We start from the raw sequence: 20,150 nt of genomic DNA, 5'->3' as shown, positions 1-20,150 counted from the left end.
TTTTTTTTGCTTGTTTTATGCATAAAATCACTTAAATTTTTATATTTTTGTTCTAAAAACTAGACCTTAATTTAAGAATTTTTAGATATTTTTTACTCAAATACTAAAAATAAGATTTTTTTTCTTAAATCATTTTTTTTTTTTTTGCAGTGCAGGAAAAGAAGTCTAGCTTTTTATATAAAATTTAAGTGAAAATGTAAAATTTAAGTGAATTTGTGCTTAAAACAAGCTGCCAATGGAATAAGGAAAATTTTCTTGAATTATGAAAACTTACTTCAAAAATTTGCAATGGAATAATAAAAAAATTCTTGAAGTACGTTTTCATAATTCAAGAAAATTTTGCTTATTCCATTGGCAGATTTTTTGCTTGTTTTAAGCACAAATTCGCTTAAATTTTATATTTTTTGTCTAAAAAGCTAGACTTCTTTTCTTAGGTCATTTTGCTCCAGAAAATATATCTTAATTTAAGAATTTTTAGATATTTTTACTGAAAACAAGACAAAAATACAAAGTTATTTTTTGCAGTGTGACATTGATTTTAATCCTTGACATGACCTTACTCATTCAATATTATTTAAGGTTATATTTTACAGAATCATCTTTATGTATGATGATTTTATGTAGAAAACCATGCTACCAAAAAAATGACTAGCTGACAGGTCTTTATTCATTATTCATCTAGTAACAGATAATGTACAGGCTGGCTGCCTGTTGTTATCACAGAAATAACAGTGCAATTAATACACAAAGGGAAGGGTCTTGTAATGCACTGAAGGGGCTTATTTTGCGATAGCAACCACATGTCTGTACATTATCCTGCTTATTACACGGTATCTGCCTCATAAGGTAAGGAACATTAAATATAGGTTTAAAAAAATTATATTTATTAAATATTGCTAAATTTAAAACCTGTTTACTTTTGTGTTATTAAGAGTCACATTTAATTTTTGTCTAATATTAAACGGTACATGTCAAAATTATTTGGTTTCCGTGTGTTATTAGTTTTCAGAATCAAGCATTCCAACTAATAAGTAACTTTATCAGATACATAGATTTTAAACACTTTTCTGTTTTATTATTGTTAAACTGTATAGGTACTTTGGTGACAACATGCCCCACATACAAAAGAAAAAACAATAACAATGAACATGCAATAATTTTTTGCTTCCTGTCTGGCTTTAGATAAACCAACATGTGAAATGTTCACTGGACTAAAAGAATGAAATCTAACCACACTTTAGTCATTTGTATTTTTGTTTAGAAATGTATGGGTATGTGTCAACTGCTCAGAAAAGAATTAAATACAAACATTACGAAACAGTCATTGTTTGCAATAGATAAAGTACAAAACTTACAGAATTCAAAGAAAATTAAAAACATTTATTTTAAATATGTACAAAGTCAAAACCAAGTAGCAGCTCTGCTGAATTTGTTTAACATTTGAACAGAGGACAAATCTGAACAGCTGATTACTAAAGTAACAAGCAAACTGTCCAAAACACAAACCTAGTTATTAGTGACTACAGCCAGCATTTCTGCTACTGTAAATAGTTGCTTAAAAACAAAACTCAGCAAAAAACCATAGCCTCTATAAGTGTAACGGATCTTCAGATACAAAGCTGCAATGGATTTACATCTTCATTTGAACATCTAACACAATATTCTTTTATGGATTAAAAATATCCTCAACTCAAACGTAGACATGTGCCTTTAACTGACAAAGTTATACACCAGAAATGTTGGAGTCTCGCAGTACTTTGTAGCGAACAGCTTTCCTTCAGGTGTAGGGTCAGAAAATGCGATTTCCTCTTTGGTCAAGTGACACCCATACATGAAAGAAGTCCTGAATCAAGAAGAAACACACAAGTGTTAATTTAGGAAAAATCTTCTTAATATCAACATCACTGCAGATGTTTGGTACCTGACAGTGTCCAGAAGGCGAGTTGCGATCCCTTTTCTTCTCATTAGACTGAAGACCCAGACCCGGCTGACACCACAAATGGCTTTTTCCGGCACAGTGGAGCAGCACCAGGCTCTGTGATGCTCCATAAAGTCCTCCTTGTTCATGTCTTTGGGGGCCTGTGGTTGATCCAGTACCCGATAAGCCTAGATGACACAAGTGCTTAGATCCTCACCCGACACAGAAAAGAAAAAACCTCCATTCAACCCAAAAATACTCACCTGTCTAATATTCTCAGCCACTAAACAGCCCACTACCATTCTGTCACTGTTAATAAACAAAAAGGTTTTAGCTGAGCTGGGGCTACTGAGGGTCATCTGCTGGAAGCCCAATTCAGTGTCTGCAATACGCCTCACATCTTCCGCCTAAAATAAAGCATTATAGTTTTAAAAATACATACAGAAGAGTGATTTAGACTGAGGTTATAAAAACAAATGATGTATAATCAATTACCAACCTTTTTAACTGCATATTTCGGATCATCAGGAAGAACAAGAATAATCTTCCCATCCCAGAACTCTGCCACAACTCTCTCTTTTTTCCATCCCTAAAAATAAATACAAATTGATGCAAAAATATGATATGACCCAACATTTTAAAAGGAAAACGCCACCGTTTTTCAATATATTCTTACCTCAACTTTGATGAATTTATACATTATGTATCTTTTTTCAATGCGTGCACTTTTAATCTTTGTACAATGCATCATGAATGTGTTAGCATTTAGCCTAGCCCCATTCATTCCTATGGCTCCAAACAGGGATGCATTTAAAAGCCATCAAACACTTTCATGTTTTCCCTATTTAAAGACTGTAACATGAGTAGTTACACGAGTAAGTATGGTGGCACAAAATAAAACTTTTGTTTGGAGCCATAGGAATGAATGGGGCTAGGCTAAATGCTAACACATTCAAGAAGCTCTGTACAAAGATTTAAAGTGCACGCATTGAAAAAGATAGTTATGTATGAATTCATCTAAGTTTAGGTAAGAACATCGTAAAATATTGAAAAACGGTTTAAAATTGCAGTTTCAAAGGAGTCTAAACGATCCCAAACGAGGAATAAGGGTCTTATCTAGCGAAACAATTGTCATTTTTGGAAAGAAAAATTAAAAATGTGCACTTTTAAAACACAACTTCTCTTCTTCCAGGGCTCCAGACAAACTTTTTTCACTAGGAGCACAGTGGCCCCAACTGAATATTTTGGGGGCACAACCAGAAAATTTAGGGGCACATACCGTAAATCAACATGCTAACCAAATATTCAGATTCCTATTAAGTAATACACTGTATCACTAATAAATACTTTGATGATAGATGCAGAAAGTACAATGTGCTGTTTTAAATATAGTGTCACATCACAAAAAAAGGTCAAATGGTCGCACATGTGCGACTGGATGTAAAATTCAGTGGCACACTCTCAAATTTTGGTGGCAAAATGCGACCATTTGGTGGCAGTCTGGAGCCCTGTCTTCCTCCGGCTGTGTGACGCGCCAGCGCGACCTCACGTAATTGCGTAATGACGCCGAAAGGTCATGTGTTACATATATGAAATGCACATTTGCAGACCATTTTAAACAATAAACTGACACAAAATATTAATTAGTATCATTCGACATACAACAACGTGGGAACGGTCCTCTTTCTCCAAAATTGTAAACACTGGGGCGTAGTTTCGCATACGTCATCCGTGACCTCTTGACGTGATGATGTTTTACGCGAGGTTGCGCTGGCTCGTAACACAGCCGGAACAAGAAGAGAAGTTGTATTTTAAAAGTGCATATTTTCTATTTTTCTTGTCAAAAATGACAATCGTTTCGCTAGATAAGACCCTTATGCCTCGTTAGGGATCGTTTAGAGTCCTTTGAAGTTGCAATTTTAAACTGTTAAGTGTTGGGGTCCATTAAAATGAAAAAAAAAAATCCTGGAATGTTTTCCTCAAAAAACATAATTTGTTCTCGAATGAACAAAGAAAGACATCAACATTTTGAATGACATAGTGACGAGTAAATTATCTGGATTTTTTAAGAAAATAGACTTATCCTTTAAGTTTCATAATCTTGATGACTTCATCATTAAAACTCACCACAAACTTGATAGTATCCAGGAAGCGCTGATGAAACTGTGTATGCTGGAAATTGTCCTCTGGACTGTCTATACTGTACAGCATGCCACAGGATCCGCACATGGTCGCCCCAAACTGCTTCTGTCCGGCATCCTGCAGAGTATATGACGCATTATCCAAATATTAAAGCGGTAAAGAACCACAGACTCATTTATAGACAATTTCTCTTTTTACTCACAATGACAAGCTGATTGTCTGTTTGTTTCTTTAGATCTCGTCTCATGGCGTTTCTTTCTTTGGCTTTGACAGCAGAAGTAGCAGTCAGGGTGGACGGAGTGCTGCTGTTCAGAGGTGATGACAAAGTCACTTTTTTCCGTGATCTGAGAACAAATGCAACTGTAAGAACTAATAGAGGCTAAATGAAGACATGTTAAAAGTTAATGATTACATTTTTTTTTTTTTGAGAACATTAGTCTTTTGCATTTATAATACTTTAATCGACTTACCTTTTGGAGCCAAAGATGGGATACACAGATGATTCTTCTGAAAACAAAATGAGTAATTTTTAACTTTCATTTTTTCGTATGAGCCTCTAATGAAATACATAAAAAGTGAAATTTCCAATGTATGGAGTTTTGGATGTAGCTTACCTTCATCCATTGAGCTGTTGTGATCTGGTGGAGATATATCGTTCACATCAAACATTGAATCACTTATCACAGGCGTGTCCTGGAAAACATTCTGAGGTTAAAACAACACACATGCCCAAAGTCTTAAAGCAACACTTTGTAGTTTTTTTACCTTTAAATAATGTCTCTAAAATTATTTCAGTGATAGAACTTTTAACTGGACAAATTGTACTGTTGCTGCAATCTGAGCAGCCTCCTAGCTGCTACAAGCACACTCTGAAAGTGGCGGTGGAGGGTAGAGCACACAGCCCCGCCCCTCCCCCTGCCTGCAGAAGAGTGTCTGATAACAGGCACTGTTGCGCTTTTCAACCACATGGGGGAGCTGTAAATCATTTTTACATGGAAACTACATAGTGTTGCTTTAAATTTGAAGTCATTACAATATGACTAAATTTAGCTACCTGGCTACCAGATTCAGAGCAGGAGGATTTGATGGGGCTCACAGATCTCCTTAGAACCACCTTTAATTCTTTAGTAATGCCATGCAAATCTGCCAGAACACGAGGGGACAATTGTGTGGGCTCCGGTGTCGAACCGCTGACCTCAGCATCTTCACTGATGACGTCTTTAGTTGGCGTTTTGGGCAAGTCCAGAAGTTTTTTCGAGAAGACGACTCGACGCACCGGGGAATGCTCTCGCGCCTCATCTTTCTTCTTTAAGGGTTTTGTAGACTTGGTTTTCTCGTAGCTCGATGGCCTTTTGAGCTTCTGTGCAGACTTTTTGAACATTGACGTGGGCTTCTTTCCAGTGCTGAAAAAAGCTGCACCCACAACAAGCTTGGGTTTGACTTTAGACTTCATAATGCCAACTGTAAGAGGGGCACGAACGCTATCCACCATGACGTCGGATGGATTTGCTTTCTTGTCAGGTGGAGTTTGTCCCTTGGGTTTTGCAGTGAAGTATCCTTTCAGGTTAGACTGTGGCCGACTCACTTTTGCTTTCGGTTGAACGTTACTTTTAGGTTTTTTAACAAGATTTCCAGCAGATGAAGGAGGTCTCAGTGGCTCTCTGTTAGGGACTGATGGTGGCGACTTGGTTTCTTTTAACACTTTCCTTTCAAGGGGTGTGAGATACAGAGGTTTCTGCTTGCTGTAAAAGGATCCGGCTCCCAAAGCAGCTTTGCGTGGCGAGACCCTTTTTGGTAAGTTTTCTAATGTAGAGGTCCTCTTCATCTTTTTGGGTGTACTGGGGGGTGAGACTTGAGTCTTCTGTGGAGATGTCAATGAGATTGGGATGTTCTCTTTCTGACGGCTTGATCTTTTCGGAGATTTAGTTTGGCTTCTTATTTGCTTCTTAGATGGGTTACTGCAGGATTAAATAAAAATAGTTCACAAACTTTATCAACAACTTAACAACCCAGCAGTACTGTTACTTGACAAAAATGAATGACATAACGTTACCTCTCAACATCAGGAGAACCGTGTTTTCTTTTTCGGGATAACATCGTCAAAACGCCTGAAATGAGTCAAATAAATCTCATGTAATAAATGCAAAACGTATCAAGTAATGCATTAAGGCTGGTATTGCAAAAATACACGTCAATACTGTTAATGGCATATGGCGCGAAATGTATAACGCGCCACTTCTTTAACTCCTCACGATTCAATGAATATAAATGACTTAAAACCCCAATGTCAAAATAAACATTTTAATTTTAATTATGCAAACAACAAAAGCGCACAAAATAAATCTCACATTATCGTTTACTTTCTAACAACACATCAGCAGACGATCATCATAAACGATATTTATAACAGTGCAGACTGAGGTAAAATTATTCAAAACCACATACCTGACACGATAAATTGAACTTTCTTCTTTCGGCCTTTTAAATACAAATACGTTTTCTATCTGTTGTTTAAAATATCACAATAGATAACTAAGCAGCAAATCTCCTCAGTTTCTCCCGCGGTCTGTTTTGAAGCAGCGCGCCAAACTTGTGTAACTTTGCCGCACACGGAAACGGAAACAGCGTGTGTGTGTGACAGCTTCCGGTATTCCTGTTGTGGTAGTGGTCGGTGCCGACGACACATATGACATGTGCCTCTGAAACGGATGTAAATTTCTGCTGATGTGCTTGGTGTTTTATTGAATCTGTAGTGTGACCTTTAAAGGTCGAGCCTTTGATAAAAGATGGTGTTTTACTTTAAGAGCGCAGGTGAGTTGCGCGTTTGTTCGTGTTTTTGTCAAGGCAAAAGATAGAGGCGTGTTCGACTTCTTGCAGCGCTGCGCAAACAAATCAGCGGATGACATCATATTAGCGCGAGATCGATTAGAATCGAATGGCTCTCGCGGTACTTAGATGTCATAGGGCGATCAGTCTGCGAAGCGCGGCATGAAGTCGAGAACGATGTTGATGTTGTCAACACATTGAGTACAAATTGCTTGGCTGTGAAGTATTTTGCATGTAAGCAGACTGTGATATATAGCATAAAAGCTTTAGTTTAGGGCTACACAGCAAATATTTACCACAGATATAACGGCTAAATGTTTGGACACTCATACTTGTTATACTTTTATAGTTGTGTTATTGTAAAGTCACCATGATTTTAGTATGAATCAGATTGTTTGCCTTTTCTAAAGTTAACCATGGTTTTTGGTCTTATATGTAGTTAAACCATAGTATGCACAATTTGCCACGGTCTCACTATTATATTTGTTATCCAAACGTTGGTTATATTTTTGTTACCACCACAGCAATATAACGGAGCAATAGTAAGATGATATGATTTACAAGTCCTTTGTAATAACTGCTTTTATCTTTTATAGTTGTTGAACCACCCCATACAATCTACATGGGAAAAGACAAATATGAAAGTACGTACTGAATCCCTCATAAAGTATACTTCCTTACTGTCATACTGTACTTGCTGAGATGTAATTGCTGTTTTTTTCTCAATAGATGAAGATCTTATAAAGTATGGATGGCCTGAGGATATCTGGTAAGAAGAAATATTTGTTTATTTATCAAAATGAGATGTTTCTCGTAAATTAACTTAAACATGGTTTAACATGGTTTATCATGATTTAACGGTTACACAGTATTTAGTTATCTGTTTTAGTTCAAGTACATCTTCATGAATGTTTCTGTGTGTTTTCAGGTTTCATGTGGACAAGCTCTCATCTGCCCACGTTTATCTTAGAATGCCTAAGGTATTTGGAAGACATTATATGTTATAATATTTTTGTGTTAAAAATATTATATAGTTGGAAAATCTTGTATTACAGGGTAAGACGATAGAAGACATGCCAAAAGAAGTCCTGATCGACTGTGCTCAGCTGGTGAAAAACAACAGCATTCAAGGTACATCTACCCAGAGATAAAGTTATACTCCAAATTACCCCATGATTTACTCACCCCCAAGCATTATCCGAGATAATGGCTGTTTCTTAAGATGCGTTCTTCAGCGATCTTGCGTCCTTGTGTTTTCGCTGTACGTCATCATTAACCGTCAAAGTTCAAATCCGGCCCTGTCCCAAATGGCACACTTCATGTGGACTTTCGGTCTCGTGGCCTTAAATTGCGCATTCTCGCTTAGTCTACAAGTCCGTAGGGTGTCCCATCTGTCATTTTTATGCTTTGAAGTGTGCTCATCAGCGCCTCCTTTGCCCCCTGGATGCGGTCTTCAGCGAAGACTCCAGCAGGCTTCGCGCACTTTACCAACCCAGAAGTCATTGCGAAAGGGCAATCAGACAAATCAGACAACGGAAGGAAGGAGTTCACACTGACCGGCAACCTCTCTACCCATTTCCGGTGTGATGCTCAAGTCTGTCCCAAAATACGACTCCGGTGCACCCACGTGGACTCGCATCAAGGGTCCCTAAAGTCTGGACTACGTGATGTCATCAAAGTGTGGACTCTGAGGAAGACCACAAGTCCAGAGTGTGCCATTTGGGACAGGGCCTCTGATTCTCAGAGTACGCATGAAAATACCCGGATGTGTTCTTAATATCGAGGATGCATCGAGTGCAGACTTGCATGCTGAAATCGCTTTATGCCCCATTAGTCATTGCGGCAAAAAAATGGAGTCCAGTCCAGTCAGTCACCATCAATCGCAACTCGCGCTCATTAATTTAAAGCTTACGTCACTTACTAACTACACTTTCTTAACCAGAGAAAAACAGATTGCCCTGCTCTGCCTCTGATTGGCTAGTACTCGTTGCCATCTTGGTCAGAGCCAATTAGAAGCAGGATGTGGGTGGGAAAACAACTTTGCTGTGTGGGGAAAGGGGAGGGACAGAGAGAATAGGCTAGACCAGTGGTTCCCAAACTTTTTCAGCGTGTGGCCCCCCTTGTGTACGGTGCATTCCTTCGCGGCCCCCCAAAGAAAATTTGTGACAAAAAACTGTTCTAAAACTCAAAATTTAATTAAAAAAACATTAAATTATACAAAAAAGTAGTGCTTTTGTTTAGTAGTCTTATTTTTTTAGGTTTAATTACACAGAATTCATGATAAATTTATGTATTTCATAAAATGTCATAAAACTGGGGCCCCCCTGGCACCATCTCACGGCCCCCAGTTTGAAAAACACTGGGCTAGACAAACTCCTACGTTTAAATAACATATAAAAAATATCTGATTGACAACTTTTTATGAAGCTGGGATTAGGGTTGTAACGGTATACCGGTATGGTGGTATACCTTGATATTAACTTTCATGGTTATCATACCGTAAACATTTGCTTATACACGGTTTTGGAAAAAAATAATAAAGCAGATCTCACCTGTGCTACTACACGCATGCAACATCATTCGGCGTGACTGCTAGACTCCACATGTTTATGTACAGCAGAGAAAATGTCAGAGCCAGAGACTACAAATTCTAACCTCTATCCCCCACCAGAAAAAAGTTTAAATCTACTGTATGGGAATAATTTGGGTATACGAAAAACGAATGCGGGGTTGTCCTTGAAGATGGATATCCAGTTTGCAAGAAATGTGGACGAAGAGTGGCTGCAAAAAGAGGCACTAAAGCCCATTTAAGTGATTTATATTACATATCAATTTAAGTTGAACTATACATTTCACTATATGACGATGTGAACAAATTAATATATCCAGAGCAGCTCTGAGAGAATTTCATGATTCATCATTTTATTTAAAAGAATAAAATTAAAAATAGTAATAAATTAAGAATCAAAGTTAATTTTTTACGAAAGTGTTTTTTTTTTCAAAAATGTTTGATATAATAAACCATATGTTCAACCCAAAAACCCTATTGTGTTTTTATTAATTTAAGGGTCATTGTAGCTAATTATTATAATAATAAGTGTTTAATACCGTGAAACCGTGATAGGTTCTGAGACAATTATCATACCGTGGAAATCTCATACCGTTACAACCCTATCTGGGATCAAGCCCAAATAAGCAACTACACTTTAGAAACAAGCCCCCAAAAAATGACTACCAACCCGCGACTACCAATATTTGTAAGTGACTTTACAGAAAAACAAGCCCAAAGTCGCTTATAATAAGCAGACTTGGAAACACTGCAACTAATCCTAATTTAGTTTCTTTTTTTATATTATATTATTTCTTGACAAGGTATCTGAAATATTTACGTATTTTCTATTACAAAATGACATAATAAAAAATAAAATAATCCATGTAATAATGCAGATAGTGGTATGTTTGTCACTTTATGAATGTTGCGAAGTTGAATCTGGGGAGGTCAGGTGACGAACAGGAAGATCGCACACATCTCAGTCCGATCTCCACGAGACCACAAGTCCGTTCTTTGCATTCTTGGAATTGAGAAACAGCCAATATGTCCATCATCTTTCAGACAAACACAGCTTTATTATGGTAAAAAAAACAGGAATCAGGGAACAACTTCTGACTTTAAATCCCCAAAAAGTGCCTAAATTCTTCACCGAAGTAATCCACATGACTCTAAATAGTTAATTAAGGACTTTTGAGGGTAATTCTTATAGTTTATAAAGTTTAAAATCTGGATATTTTTCATACAAAATCTCATTGATTACCTGCAAAAGACCTATATTAAACCCTTGGAGCCATGTGGATTACTTTTGTGAAGGATGGATGCACTTTTTTTGGCTTTAAAGTTAGAAGTCTGATCCCTGTTTTCTACCGTTATACGCTTGGAAAAGCAAGGACATTGACTTAAAATCAATGTCTTAAAAAAATTACTTGATAACTTAAAAAAATTGCTTGTCTGGAAGATGATGGACATGTGAATCTCGGATTGCTTTGGGGTGAGTAATAACGGGGGTAATTTTAATATTTGGCGAGTGTATCACTTTAATACAAATATATGATGACAGAATTTTGAATCCGTAATATTTTGATATTACTATACCGGTACTTTCTTTTACAGGTTGCAAAATGAATAATATCAATGTTGTCTACACACCATGGAGCAATCTGAAAAAAACTGCAGACATGGATGTCGGGCAGATAGGCTTTCATCGACAGAAGGAGGTACAGAAAGATAATTATTTTACAGTCTAACTCTTGTATTTTCCAGATCTTGTAAATACCTAAAAATCCTGCATTGAATACCAAGTTGCTTATGAAACACCGTGATGTGAACAGGTGAAAATTGTGGCAGTAGAAAAGAAGATCAATGAAATTGTCAACAGACTGGAGAAAACAAAAGAGGAACTTTATCCAGATCTTGCAGCTGAGAAAGAGAACCGGGACAGAGAAGAAAGGAACGAAAAGAAGCTTCAGTTACAAGAACAGAAAAAGAAAGAGAAGGATGAAGTGAAGAAGAAAAAGGAGATGGAGCAATTAAGGTGATATGATAATAGCTTCACATACGTTGGGGTAATGAGTGATAGAAACAGTAAAATATTATATTAATAATAATTTAATTATTAATCTTTTAATGTCTATTGGCCAAATCGAAACTAAGTTTTGTTTAGAAATGTTAAATATAACTGGTGCAACCACAAACGTTCAGTTTCTTCGTTATATAGGTCAACTTTAATTTTCTGTACTTGCATTTAATATATCGATCTGTTTTCCTGTAGGAATTATACATCACTCATGAAAAGTGACAACATGACCACAAATGAGGTTTGTCCTGCAAATCTCTATATTCTGGACAATATGATGCATCATTTGCATATCTAAACTTATGACATAAACTGATATTTTCTTTTACAGGATGGTTATGATTCAGATGACTTCATGTAAAGGAAATGGACCTGCGATACAGAAGAATCAGCATTTTTCTTTACAGCATCTTCAAGTTTGTCAGTGCACAATACAGAGGCATTGAAAATAAATAAACTATCCGCCTGTATTAAAAAAAGCTTTTGTGCCAATACAGCACAATGCCTGGACCTTTCTGGAGAAGTAAATGACAAGTTTAGTCGATTGCTTGTTTAAAAAAGAAATAATTAGAAAGATCCACTAATCCTGTTAATGTTAAACAATTGTTGTTGGAGTTTTGATATAATTTGATGATAAAGATATTCATTGTGGAAATGTCTTATGGATGTGTACAGTAAGAACTAAAGGTATTTATGCATTTGAATGATATACCTTACTGAAGTGATGTAATCGAAAACAATTACACAATTCTTTTTTTTGTTATAAAATAAATCTTTGACTTCCTTAAGTTTAATTGTATATTTTTTTTATATAGAAAGCACAATACCTGTGATGTACACTAGATGGCAGCGTTTCTCACTATTTTGTCATTACGATGTCAAGGTTTGAATATTTATCTTAAGAATTTAGTTTTTTTTTCAGTATTTTTAACTGCTTCTGTTCATTTAAATAATGGCTTGTTTCCTATGCAATACTGTATACTTTTATTATTTTGTAAAATTAGTATTATGATGATTTTTCTTGCATGAAAACAAATGTAAAGCAGAGAGGCTAGTACTAAGATTAATCTTGCTATTATTATTATTATTATTATTAAAGAGATGCTCAAAGAATTTGGTCAAATTAATACGATCTTCATTATTAGAAATTGTATGAGTGCATCCTATTAAAACGCAACATGCACATTATTACAGTAATAATTAACATAATTAAAACATCATTTATAAAAGTAAAACCGTGACAAAGACCTTGCAAAATATACATTTTTTAACCACAGTTATGAATGTTTATTTTAAAATACCCAGACGTCACAGGCGCGCATTGAATCTTGGGATATGCACGGCTATGAAGGATCCGTCCTATGTATCCTCTTTGGTATCCTTCAGTTCAAGGAAAACAAAGGATGCATTTGGAGGACGCGTCTTCGTCGCGGCGCGGTGACGTCATTAGCCTTCAAATACGGCCTTCGGAGGACGCAGCCTGCTTCCACCAGCAAGTGCTGTTAGCCTGGAAGATATGCTATTCACATAATTTCTCTCCTCATACTTCCTTCATTTGGAATAATGCCAACATAACAACTGGTAATAAATCTTTATTTTTAAGAAATTGGTTTAAAAGGGATATTAATCATCTTATGAATATGTTTGATAATTATGGAAATCTTTTACCCTATGAACAATTTATGCAAATCCACAATTTCCCTGTGCATTTCAAGGAATTTAATTCAGTCTGTAAAGCTATTCCTCTTACTCTTATTCATCTTGTTAAAGGTCATGTTCTTTATAACTCTAAAGTGACGATAAAACCCAAATTAATGTTAAATGGTTTTGAACTGACTGATAAAAAATGCAATAACAAACATATCTGCACTATATTACAAAATCAAAATAAATTAAAACCCAGAGGAAAATTCTTTTGGAACTCTATTATCGAGAATATTAATTGGAAAACAGCTTGGTTAATTCCCTTTAAATATTGTATAAATAACAAAACTAAAGAAATACATTTTAAGATTTTGCATACCATTTACCCTGTTAAGTCAATAATTTCAAAATATTCTGATATTGATGATTTATGTTCCTTTTGTAAAATTGAGAAAGAAGTGTTAACACATTTATTTTTTTATTGTAACATAACCCAAGTGTTTTGGAAAGAATTGGCAACCTATATTTTTAGTAAAGTAAAGGATAAATATTTTTTTTCTTTAAAGGATATCATTGTACACTATGAAAACAATGCAAACAAAGATCTTGAGTACATTGTTAATTTATTCATATTACAGGCTAAATTCTATATACATAAACAAAAGTATTTAAATGCACCACCAATTTTCAAGGTGTTTTTAGCAGAATTTGAATGTTTTATTTCTTCTTTAAAATTGTTAAAAAACAAAAAGTCAATAACATGTTTAAAGCACTATGACATTATTTACAAATGCCCGATGTCCAATTAATACTATATTTTGTTATGTAAAAAACTGTATAATGTTATGCTCTATTTTGTATTCTTTTACTCAATAAAAAAAAAAAAAAAAAAAAAAAAGAGGACGCAGCCTGCGAACTGGGATTCACCCTCAGACAACTAAAAAAAAATCCACAATAAATAAGTATAATTCACAGTCTAAAAGGTTCCTTCGACAAAAAGAGCAAATCAATTTAGTGCGACAATAACAATAATGATCTATGTTGTGGTTCAGCAAGTTGAAAAGTTGCTGACAGTCAGACCAGATCCTCTTAAAAAGAGCTAGCACAGTTGGCATGGCGCAGGCGGACACAAAATAATGAAGTTATTCTGCAGGAGAGGCGTCTCCTGCCTACGGCCAAGCTGGAAAAAATGACCTTGGATACCCACCTCAGATGTCCTCCGCTGGTCGGATGTTTCTGGTTTGTGTTTATAGGAAAGATTCAGTCACATTCTTTTTGAGCCAATATGGCACTATTACCGAACAGACCTTTTCAAAGGCACATTTACAATGAATTACTTGTATTAAAGCTAATCAAATGAAAGTAATATTGTTCTGGTATGAAATTATAGCAATGTTACAGAGAGACTAAATCATGCTTTTTGGATGGGGGCACCTACAGTACTGTACAGTTTTGATGCAGGCCTATTTTTGTGTAGTAAGTACGATCACTGTTATTTAATTGAACTTATATGTTAAGTAAGAAAATTAAGTACTCTATGAATCGATGGGAATAATACTAATGCGTATTGTAAGTATTGAAACAAAGTGTTTAATTACAAAAAAATTCAAAAGACAAAACATCAACAAAGTGGGAGAGCATCGTCAAATCCTAAAGCATCCATTTTGTCCATTCCTTTGCCGTCACCGTCAGGTTAGACTGCATGATTGGGGGTCTGCCACACATAACCTGTCTGCTCCATTAACCTCATGTTTAGAAAAAAGCCTCTAAATGTTGCCTGGGGCATAAACCAGGCCCGTTCAGCTATACTTCACATCTTTGTTGGCTAGAAGCACACACTGCGGCCAAAACAAGGACCACACACATGCACACAATGAAGAGAGAAGTGTGGACCACTGCACAAATTATAAGGGATGTGCCCTGTACTGTGGTCCTCTGAGAAAACTAGGCCAGCTGGAGTCTTCAATAAAAGCAAACAAAGTCATAAAACTGGGGTAGTGAAGAACCGCTTGGACATTGGCCACTCTGATGCGCAGAAATGTGGTGTACACATGGGGTCGATTGAAGACTTTCTGCACTGTTGGGAAGAGAAAATAGCCCAAACAATAAGAAAAATAGCTGCTAGGCCTTCCTTTGACACCGCTGCGCAAAACTTCAGAAATGGTCAAAAGGTCATGATTATGATGTGTGACATTGCAATTTTAAACCGTAAATTCAGCTACTTTGTAAACTCATGAAACAGTCTAGTAAGATCTTTGTTTATTCCTTCCTCTATATAAAACATACACTCACCTAATGGATTATTAGGAACACCATACTAATTCTGTGTTTGACCCCCTTTCGCCTTCATAACTGCCTTAATTCTATGTGGCATTGGTTTAAAAAGGTGCTGAAATCATTCTTTAGAAATGTTGGCCCATATTGATAGGATAGCATCTTGCAGTTGATGGAGATTTGTGGGATGCACCTCCAGGGCACGAAGCTCCCGTTCCACCACATTCCAAAGATGCTCTGTTGGGTTGAGATCTGGTGACTGTGGGGGCCATTTTAGTACAGTGAACTCATTGTCAAGGAACCAATTTGAAATTATTCGAGCTTTGTGACATGGTGCATTATCCTGCTGGAAGTATCCATCAGAGGATGGGTACATGGTGGTCATAAAGGGATGAACATGGTCAGAAACAATGCTCAGGTAGGCCGTGGCATTTAAACAATGCCCAATTGGCACTAAGGGGCCTAAAGTGTGCCAAGAAAACATCCCCCACATCATTACACCACCACCACTAGCCTGCACAGTGGTAACAAGGCATGATGGATCCATGTTCTCATTCTGTTTACGCCAAATTCTGACTCTACCATCTGAATGTCTCAACTCATCAGACCAGGCAACATTTTTCCAGTCTTCAACTGTCCAATTTTAGTGAGCTCGTGCAAATTGTAGCCTCTTTTTCCTATTTGTAGTGGAGATGAGTGGTACCCGGTGGGGTCTTCTGCTGTTAGCTCATCTGCCTCAAGGTTGTGCGTGTTGTGGCTTCACAAATGCTTTGCTGCATACCTTGGTTGTAACGAGTGGTTATTTCAGTCAAAGTTGCTCTTCTATCAGCTTGAATCAGTCGGCCCATTCTTCTCTGACCTCTAGCATCAACAAGGCATTTTCACCCACAAGACTGCCGCATACTGGATGTTTTCCCCTTTTCACACCATTCTTTGTGAACCCTAGAAATGGTTTTGCGTGACAATCCCACTAACTGAGCAGTTTGTGAAAGACTCAGACCGGCCCGTCTGGCACCAACAACCATGCCACGCTCCAAATGGCTTAAATCCCCTTTCTTTCCCATTCTGACATTCAGTTTGGAGTACAGGAGATTGTCTTGACCAGGACCACATCAAAAGCGCTGTCTTCCTATTCAAACTCAGTATTATTTTCATAAATTCATCTGTTGTTTATAGTGGCCAAATTAGGCAGATGTGTTACTGTAGCTCAACATTGGTTGAGCAACAAAAGGTCATTGGTTTAATCCAGGCATCACCTATAAAAAGTAAAGCTTAAATGCATTCCAAGTCGCTTTGAATAAAAGCATCTGCCAAATGCATAAATGCAATCTAATATATTGATGCACAACATTACATGACATGTCTTTAATATCCTCTATAACAAAACTACACAATAAGATAATGTGAACCAGACTACACTAAATGCGAGTTTGCTTGCAACAAAGAACATGATTTGTGCTAACCATTGGGAGCGGTTTCCCAGACAAGGCTTAGGCTAGTCCCAGACTAAAATGCATTTTTGAACTGCCTTAATTTAATAACCCTGACATATCTTAACATATATCAGTGCCATTGTTTTGTGTCAAGATGCACACCAGTATTGTTTTTTGTAAGGTATGTTTGTAAAAATGACTTAAATGTCCCAATATAAGGCCTAGTCCTGGATTAATCTAAACCGTGTCCAGAAAACTGCCTCAATGAGTTGAATTATTGTCTGCCGAGAGCATAAAACCATCTGATTTAAATTTAGTTTGTATAATATTGTATAATCCCATGTTGGCTTGACACTTGAGGTCTAATTATGCAAAATCTGGGTGCTGAAACAAAAACAAATGACCAGCCAGCAATTTTCAAATAGGATGTTGTCTCATATTTAAGTCATTTTATTTGCTTGTTCCCCTGCATCATTATATTTTATATTACATCATGCATTGTGTCAAACTAAATTACACAACAGATTACCAAGATAATTTATGTTATCATTCTCAATTTTTGTACAAGCTACACCTGTTATTCATAACTGCGTCAACTGCCAGATTGTTGTTTTTCTTTAACACACAAAATAATACTTAAAACCCATATCCAAACACATTAAAATAGCTACAATAAGTCAAGCACAGTTGTGACTTTTTTGACTATTATCTTCACCAAAGGAGATCTCCACCCTTACTAATGGGGTTAAAGCGCAACGCTAAGTTTTATTTTTCATAAACCTCCAACTGTACCCGTGGGGAGTTTTGCATGTTTTATGTTATGCTTGACTTTCCTCATACTGGTGATTCACTCCAGAGGTCTCTAATACAGTGATTAGAGAAGATCAACAGAGACGCGACCTACTGATCTGTTCAAGCTCTCCAAATGACAACAATGAAACTTTTGGCTCGTACGCAAAGCTTACGCCAGCGGGTTTCTGCGCTAGCATAAGATTTCCAGGCAAAACCTTATCTCACCCTGTTTTTTAACACTGCTGGAAAATCTTAAATCATCTTAAAGTGGCAGCTGTGTTTTATGACAGCTGTTTTTGGTTGGTCTACTACCATTTTTATCTTTTATAATCTAAAGAACCATTTATAAAGAACCTTTTTGTGAAACAGGATGTTAAATGTTCTTTGTGGAACCATGCAGCCAAAAATAATTCTTCTATGGCATTGTGAGGCTCCTTTATTTTTAGGAGTGTTGTGGAAAGGGATCTTCAGATTATAAAAAGATAAGAAATGTTTTTTTTTTTTTTTTTGACTAAAACCTTCATTGAAGAACTAAAAATGGTTCTTCTATGGCATCACTTCAAAGGGCCACTTAGAAACTAGCTACGTGATCCAAAACAAAGCTACCAACTGGCCAATTTTGAGTGCAAGTTATTTAAACATAGATTTAAGACATTAGCCTTGCATTTACACAGCAGAACATGGTTAAAAGTTCAGCTATTCACAGTAGAACACAGCAAAATTTCTCATTCAGAGACGTTTTTGGAGAGATCCACTTGGCGCAGGTCAGGCATGTGCGGAGGGCTGGAGAATGTGTGTGGATTGCTCCAGAGGGAGCCGTTAAATCAAAGTCATGTGATGCTTACTGTCGGCCCAAAAACTTTTGGCTCTGTCACAATAGTTTGATATAATATTCACCTGGGAACCAAATAATATAATCTTGGATCTTTGAATACAAGCCCAGGAGAAACCATGGAGCATAAAAGCAGGGAATGTACTCAAAATAAAACATAAAGATGACTTACAAACATGTAAAGGTGCCTGACGATTGCAGTTTTCTTTCCTGTGTTAACATATTTCCTATTAAGACAAAAAAAGCCTCTGTCCAAAAATATGTTTGAAATATATGATAAATACATTTTGTAAAAAGCAAAGCTTAATTAATTATATTTGTGAATTTGAAAATATATTTAGTTTTAACCTTCATATAATAACATATATTTAAAATTGTATTTCAGGGGCAACAAATACATTTGCTGGTTTGATCTCATTTTTGACCATCAGACACAGATGGAATCCCTATCAGAGATGTCGCCCGATGTAGGCTTTGGTCGGCTGGGTGAGTGAACACTGACGTCCTCTGGTGGGTTTGGGTCTTGTCCGAATCTTTTTAAGCAAATGTTCAAATATGCACTCATCTTTACTAATTGACTAATATTAAGAAACGGCTATTGCGTCTATTGAGTTGTTATGAGATTCAAAATAGCCAAAGTGTTACCTGTCATTCTGGCCTTCAATCCATGGCGGAAGGAAGAAGTTTCCAAACAAAGAGTCTTTTTAAATAACTCCGATGTTGTTTTCTAGTTTTCTTTTTTGAAACGTGTGCCGTCGAACTGTTGTCGTGTGATATTCCTACCCAGTCTCATGTAGATGCGTATAAAAAGCACAAAGTGAGAAAATCGTGCAATACATATGCCCAATTCCACTTTGGCGTGCATATGATACAGCAGTCCTTCCCATTCACTTAAACGGCACATCTTTTTTTGTTGTTTTATTGATTGTTTTTTTTTATTTTTTTCTGTTTTTTAAACCATTTTCGCTTGGTTTTAGATTTGAGTTTCGCTTAAGGAAGTTATTTAATATACAGGTTTCTCCATGTTTTTGTCTATATTTAAGCCATGGTCGCTTGGAGTTGGGGTTAAAATTGGGGTTTGGGTTAGGATGTCATTTTTATATAACAAAAAGTTGTTCTAACCCCAAAAACCCAAGCAAAAATGGTAAAAAAATTGAGAAACCAATAAATAAAACAACAAAAAATATGCGTCGTTTAATTGAATGGAAAGGACTGGCGTATATGCACACCAAAGTGGAATTTGGCGTATGTATAGCACGATTTTTAAACTTTGTGTTATCTATACGCAACTCCGTGAGACTGGGTTTGATATGGAGATATACTCGAGCAATAATGCTTAAATATTTTATTTATAAAATAATTTTAATTTTGATTAAATATAAAATATTTAAGTATAAAATGTTTATATAAAATTATAATTATATGTTTGCAGATAAGCAGTTTACATTTCATTTTAACATTTTCCAACCTTTTATGTTTACAGGTTTGTAACATACAAAGTTTTTCTTTCAATTTGATGTAAATACTTTATATTTATATATAATATATATATATAATTTATTTATTTCAAAATATACTAAAAATGGCCCAAAATATATTGTTGAAAAAAATCAATTTTGTAAACATATTTCAAATTATTTTTTGGCCTTTTTTTGTATATT

General features: G+C 36.0%; 2 protein-coding genes across 3 annotated transcripts; one reads left to right on the top strand and one right to left on the bottom strand.

Moving 5' to 3' along the window:
* Window positions 1-1,066: 1,066 nt before the first annotated feature.
* Window positions 1,067-12,898, bottom strand: esco2 (establishment of sister chromatid cohesion N-acetyltransferase 2). Of its 2 annotated transcripts, none has more exons than XM_065256207.2 (11): window positions 12,816-12,898; window positions 6,114-6,168; window positions 5,115-6,018; window positions 4,675-4,753; window positions 4,531-4,567; window positions 4,263-4,404; window positions 4,046-4,177; window positions 2,418-2,507; window positions 2,182-2,325; window positions 1,922-2,106; window positions 1,067-1,843 (listed from the first exon to the last, which is right to left on the bottom strand). In XM_065256207.2, the coding sequence occupies exons 2-11, from the start codon at window positions 6,155-6,157 to the stop codon at window positions 1,711-1,713; spliced, it is 1,890 nt and encodes a 629-aa protein (XP_065112279.2). In that variant the 5' UTR covers window positions 6,158-6,168; window positions 12,816-12,898; the 3' UTR covers window positions 1,067-1,710. The 2 variants fall into 2 exon arrangements, with proteins under 2 accessions (XP_065112279.2, XP_065112278.2); XM_065256206.2 differs by lacking the exon at window positions 12,816-12,898 and adding an exon at window positions 6,506-6,656.
* ccdc25 (coiled-coil domain containing 25) lies at window positions 6,701-12,302 on the top strand. The gene is made up of 9 exons (XM_065256210.2): window positions 6,701-6,871; window positions 7,483-7,530; window positions 7,616-7,655; window positions 7,815-7,866; window positions 7,942-8,017; window positions 11,052-11,155; window positions 11,270-11,472; window positions 11,710-11,755; window positions 11,846-12,302. Exons 1-9 carry the CDS (start codon window positions 6,847-6,849, stop codon window positions 11,873-11,875), a joined length of 624 nt encoding a protein of 207 aa, XP_065112282.1. The 5' UTR covers window positions 6,701-6,846; the 3' UTR covers window positions 11,876-12,302.
* Window positions 12,899-20,150: the final 7,252 nt, after the last annotated feature.

This window comes from Paramisgurnus dabryanus, chromosome 12, assembly GCF_030506205.2.
Source record: "Paramisgurnus dabryanus chromosome 12, PD_genome_1.1, whole genome shotgun sequence".
NCBI classification, from domain to species: Eukaryota; Metazoa; Chordata; class Actinopteri; order Cypriniformes; family Cobitidae; genus Paramisgurnus; species Paramisgurnus dabryanus.
The sequence above is the reverse complement of the archived record's forward strand: the minus strand, read 5'-3'. Positions and strand labels throughout refer to the sequence as shown.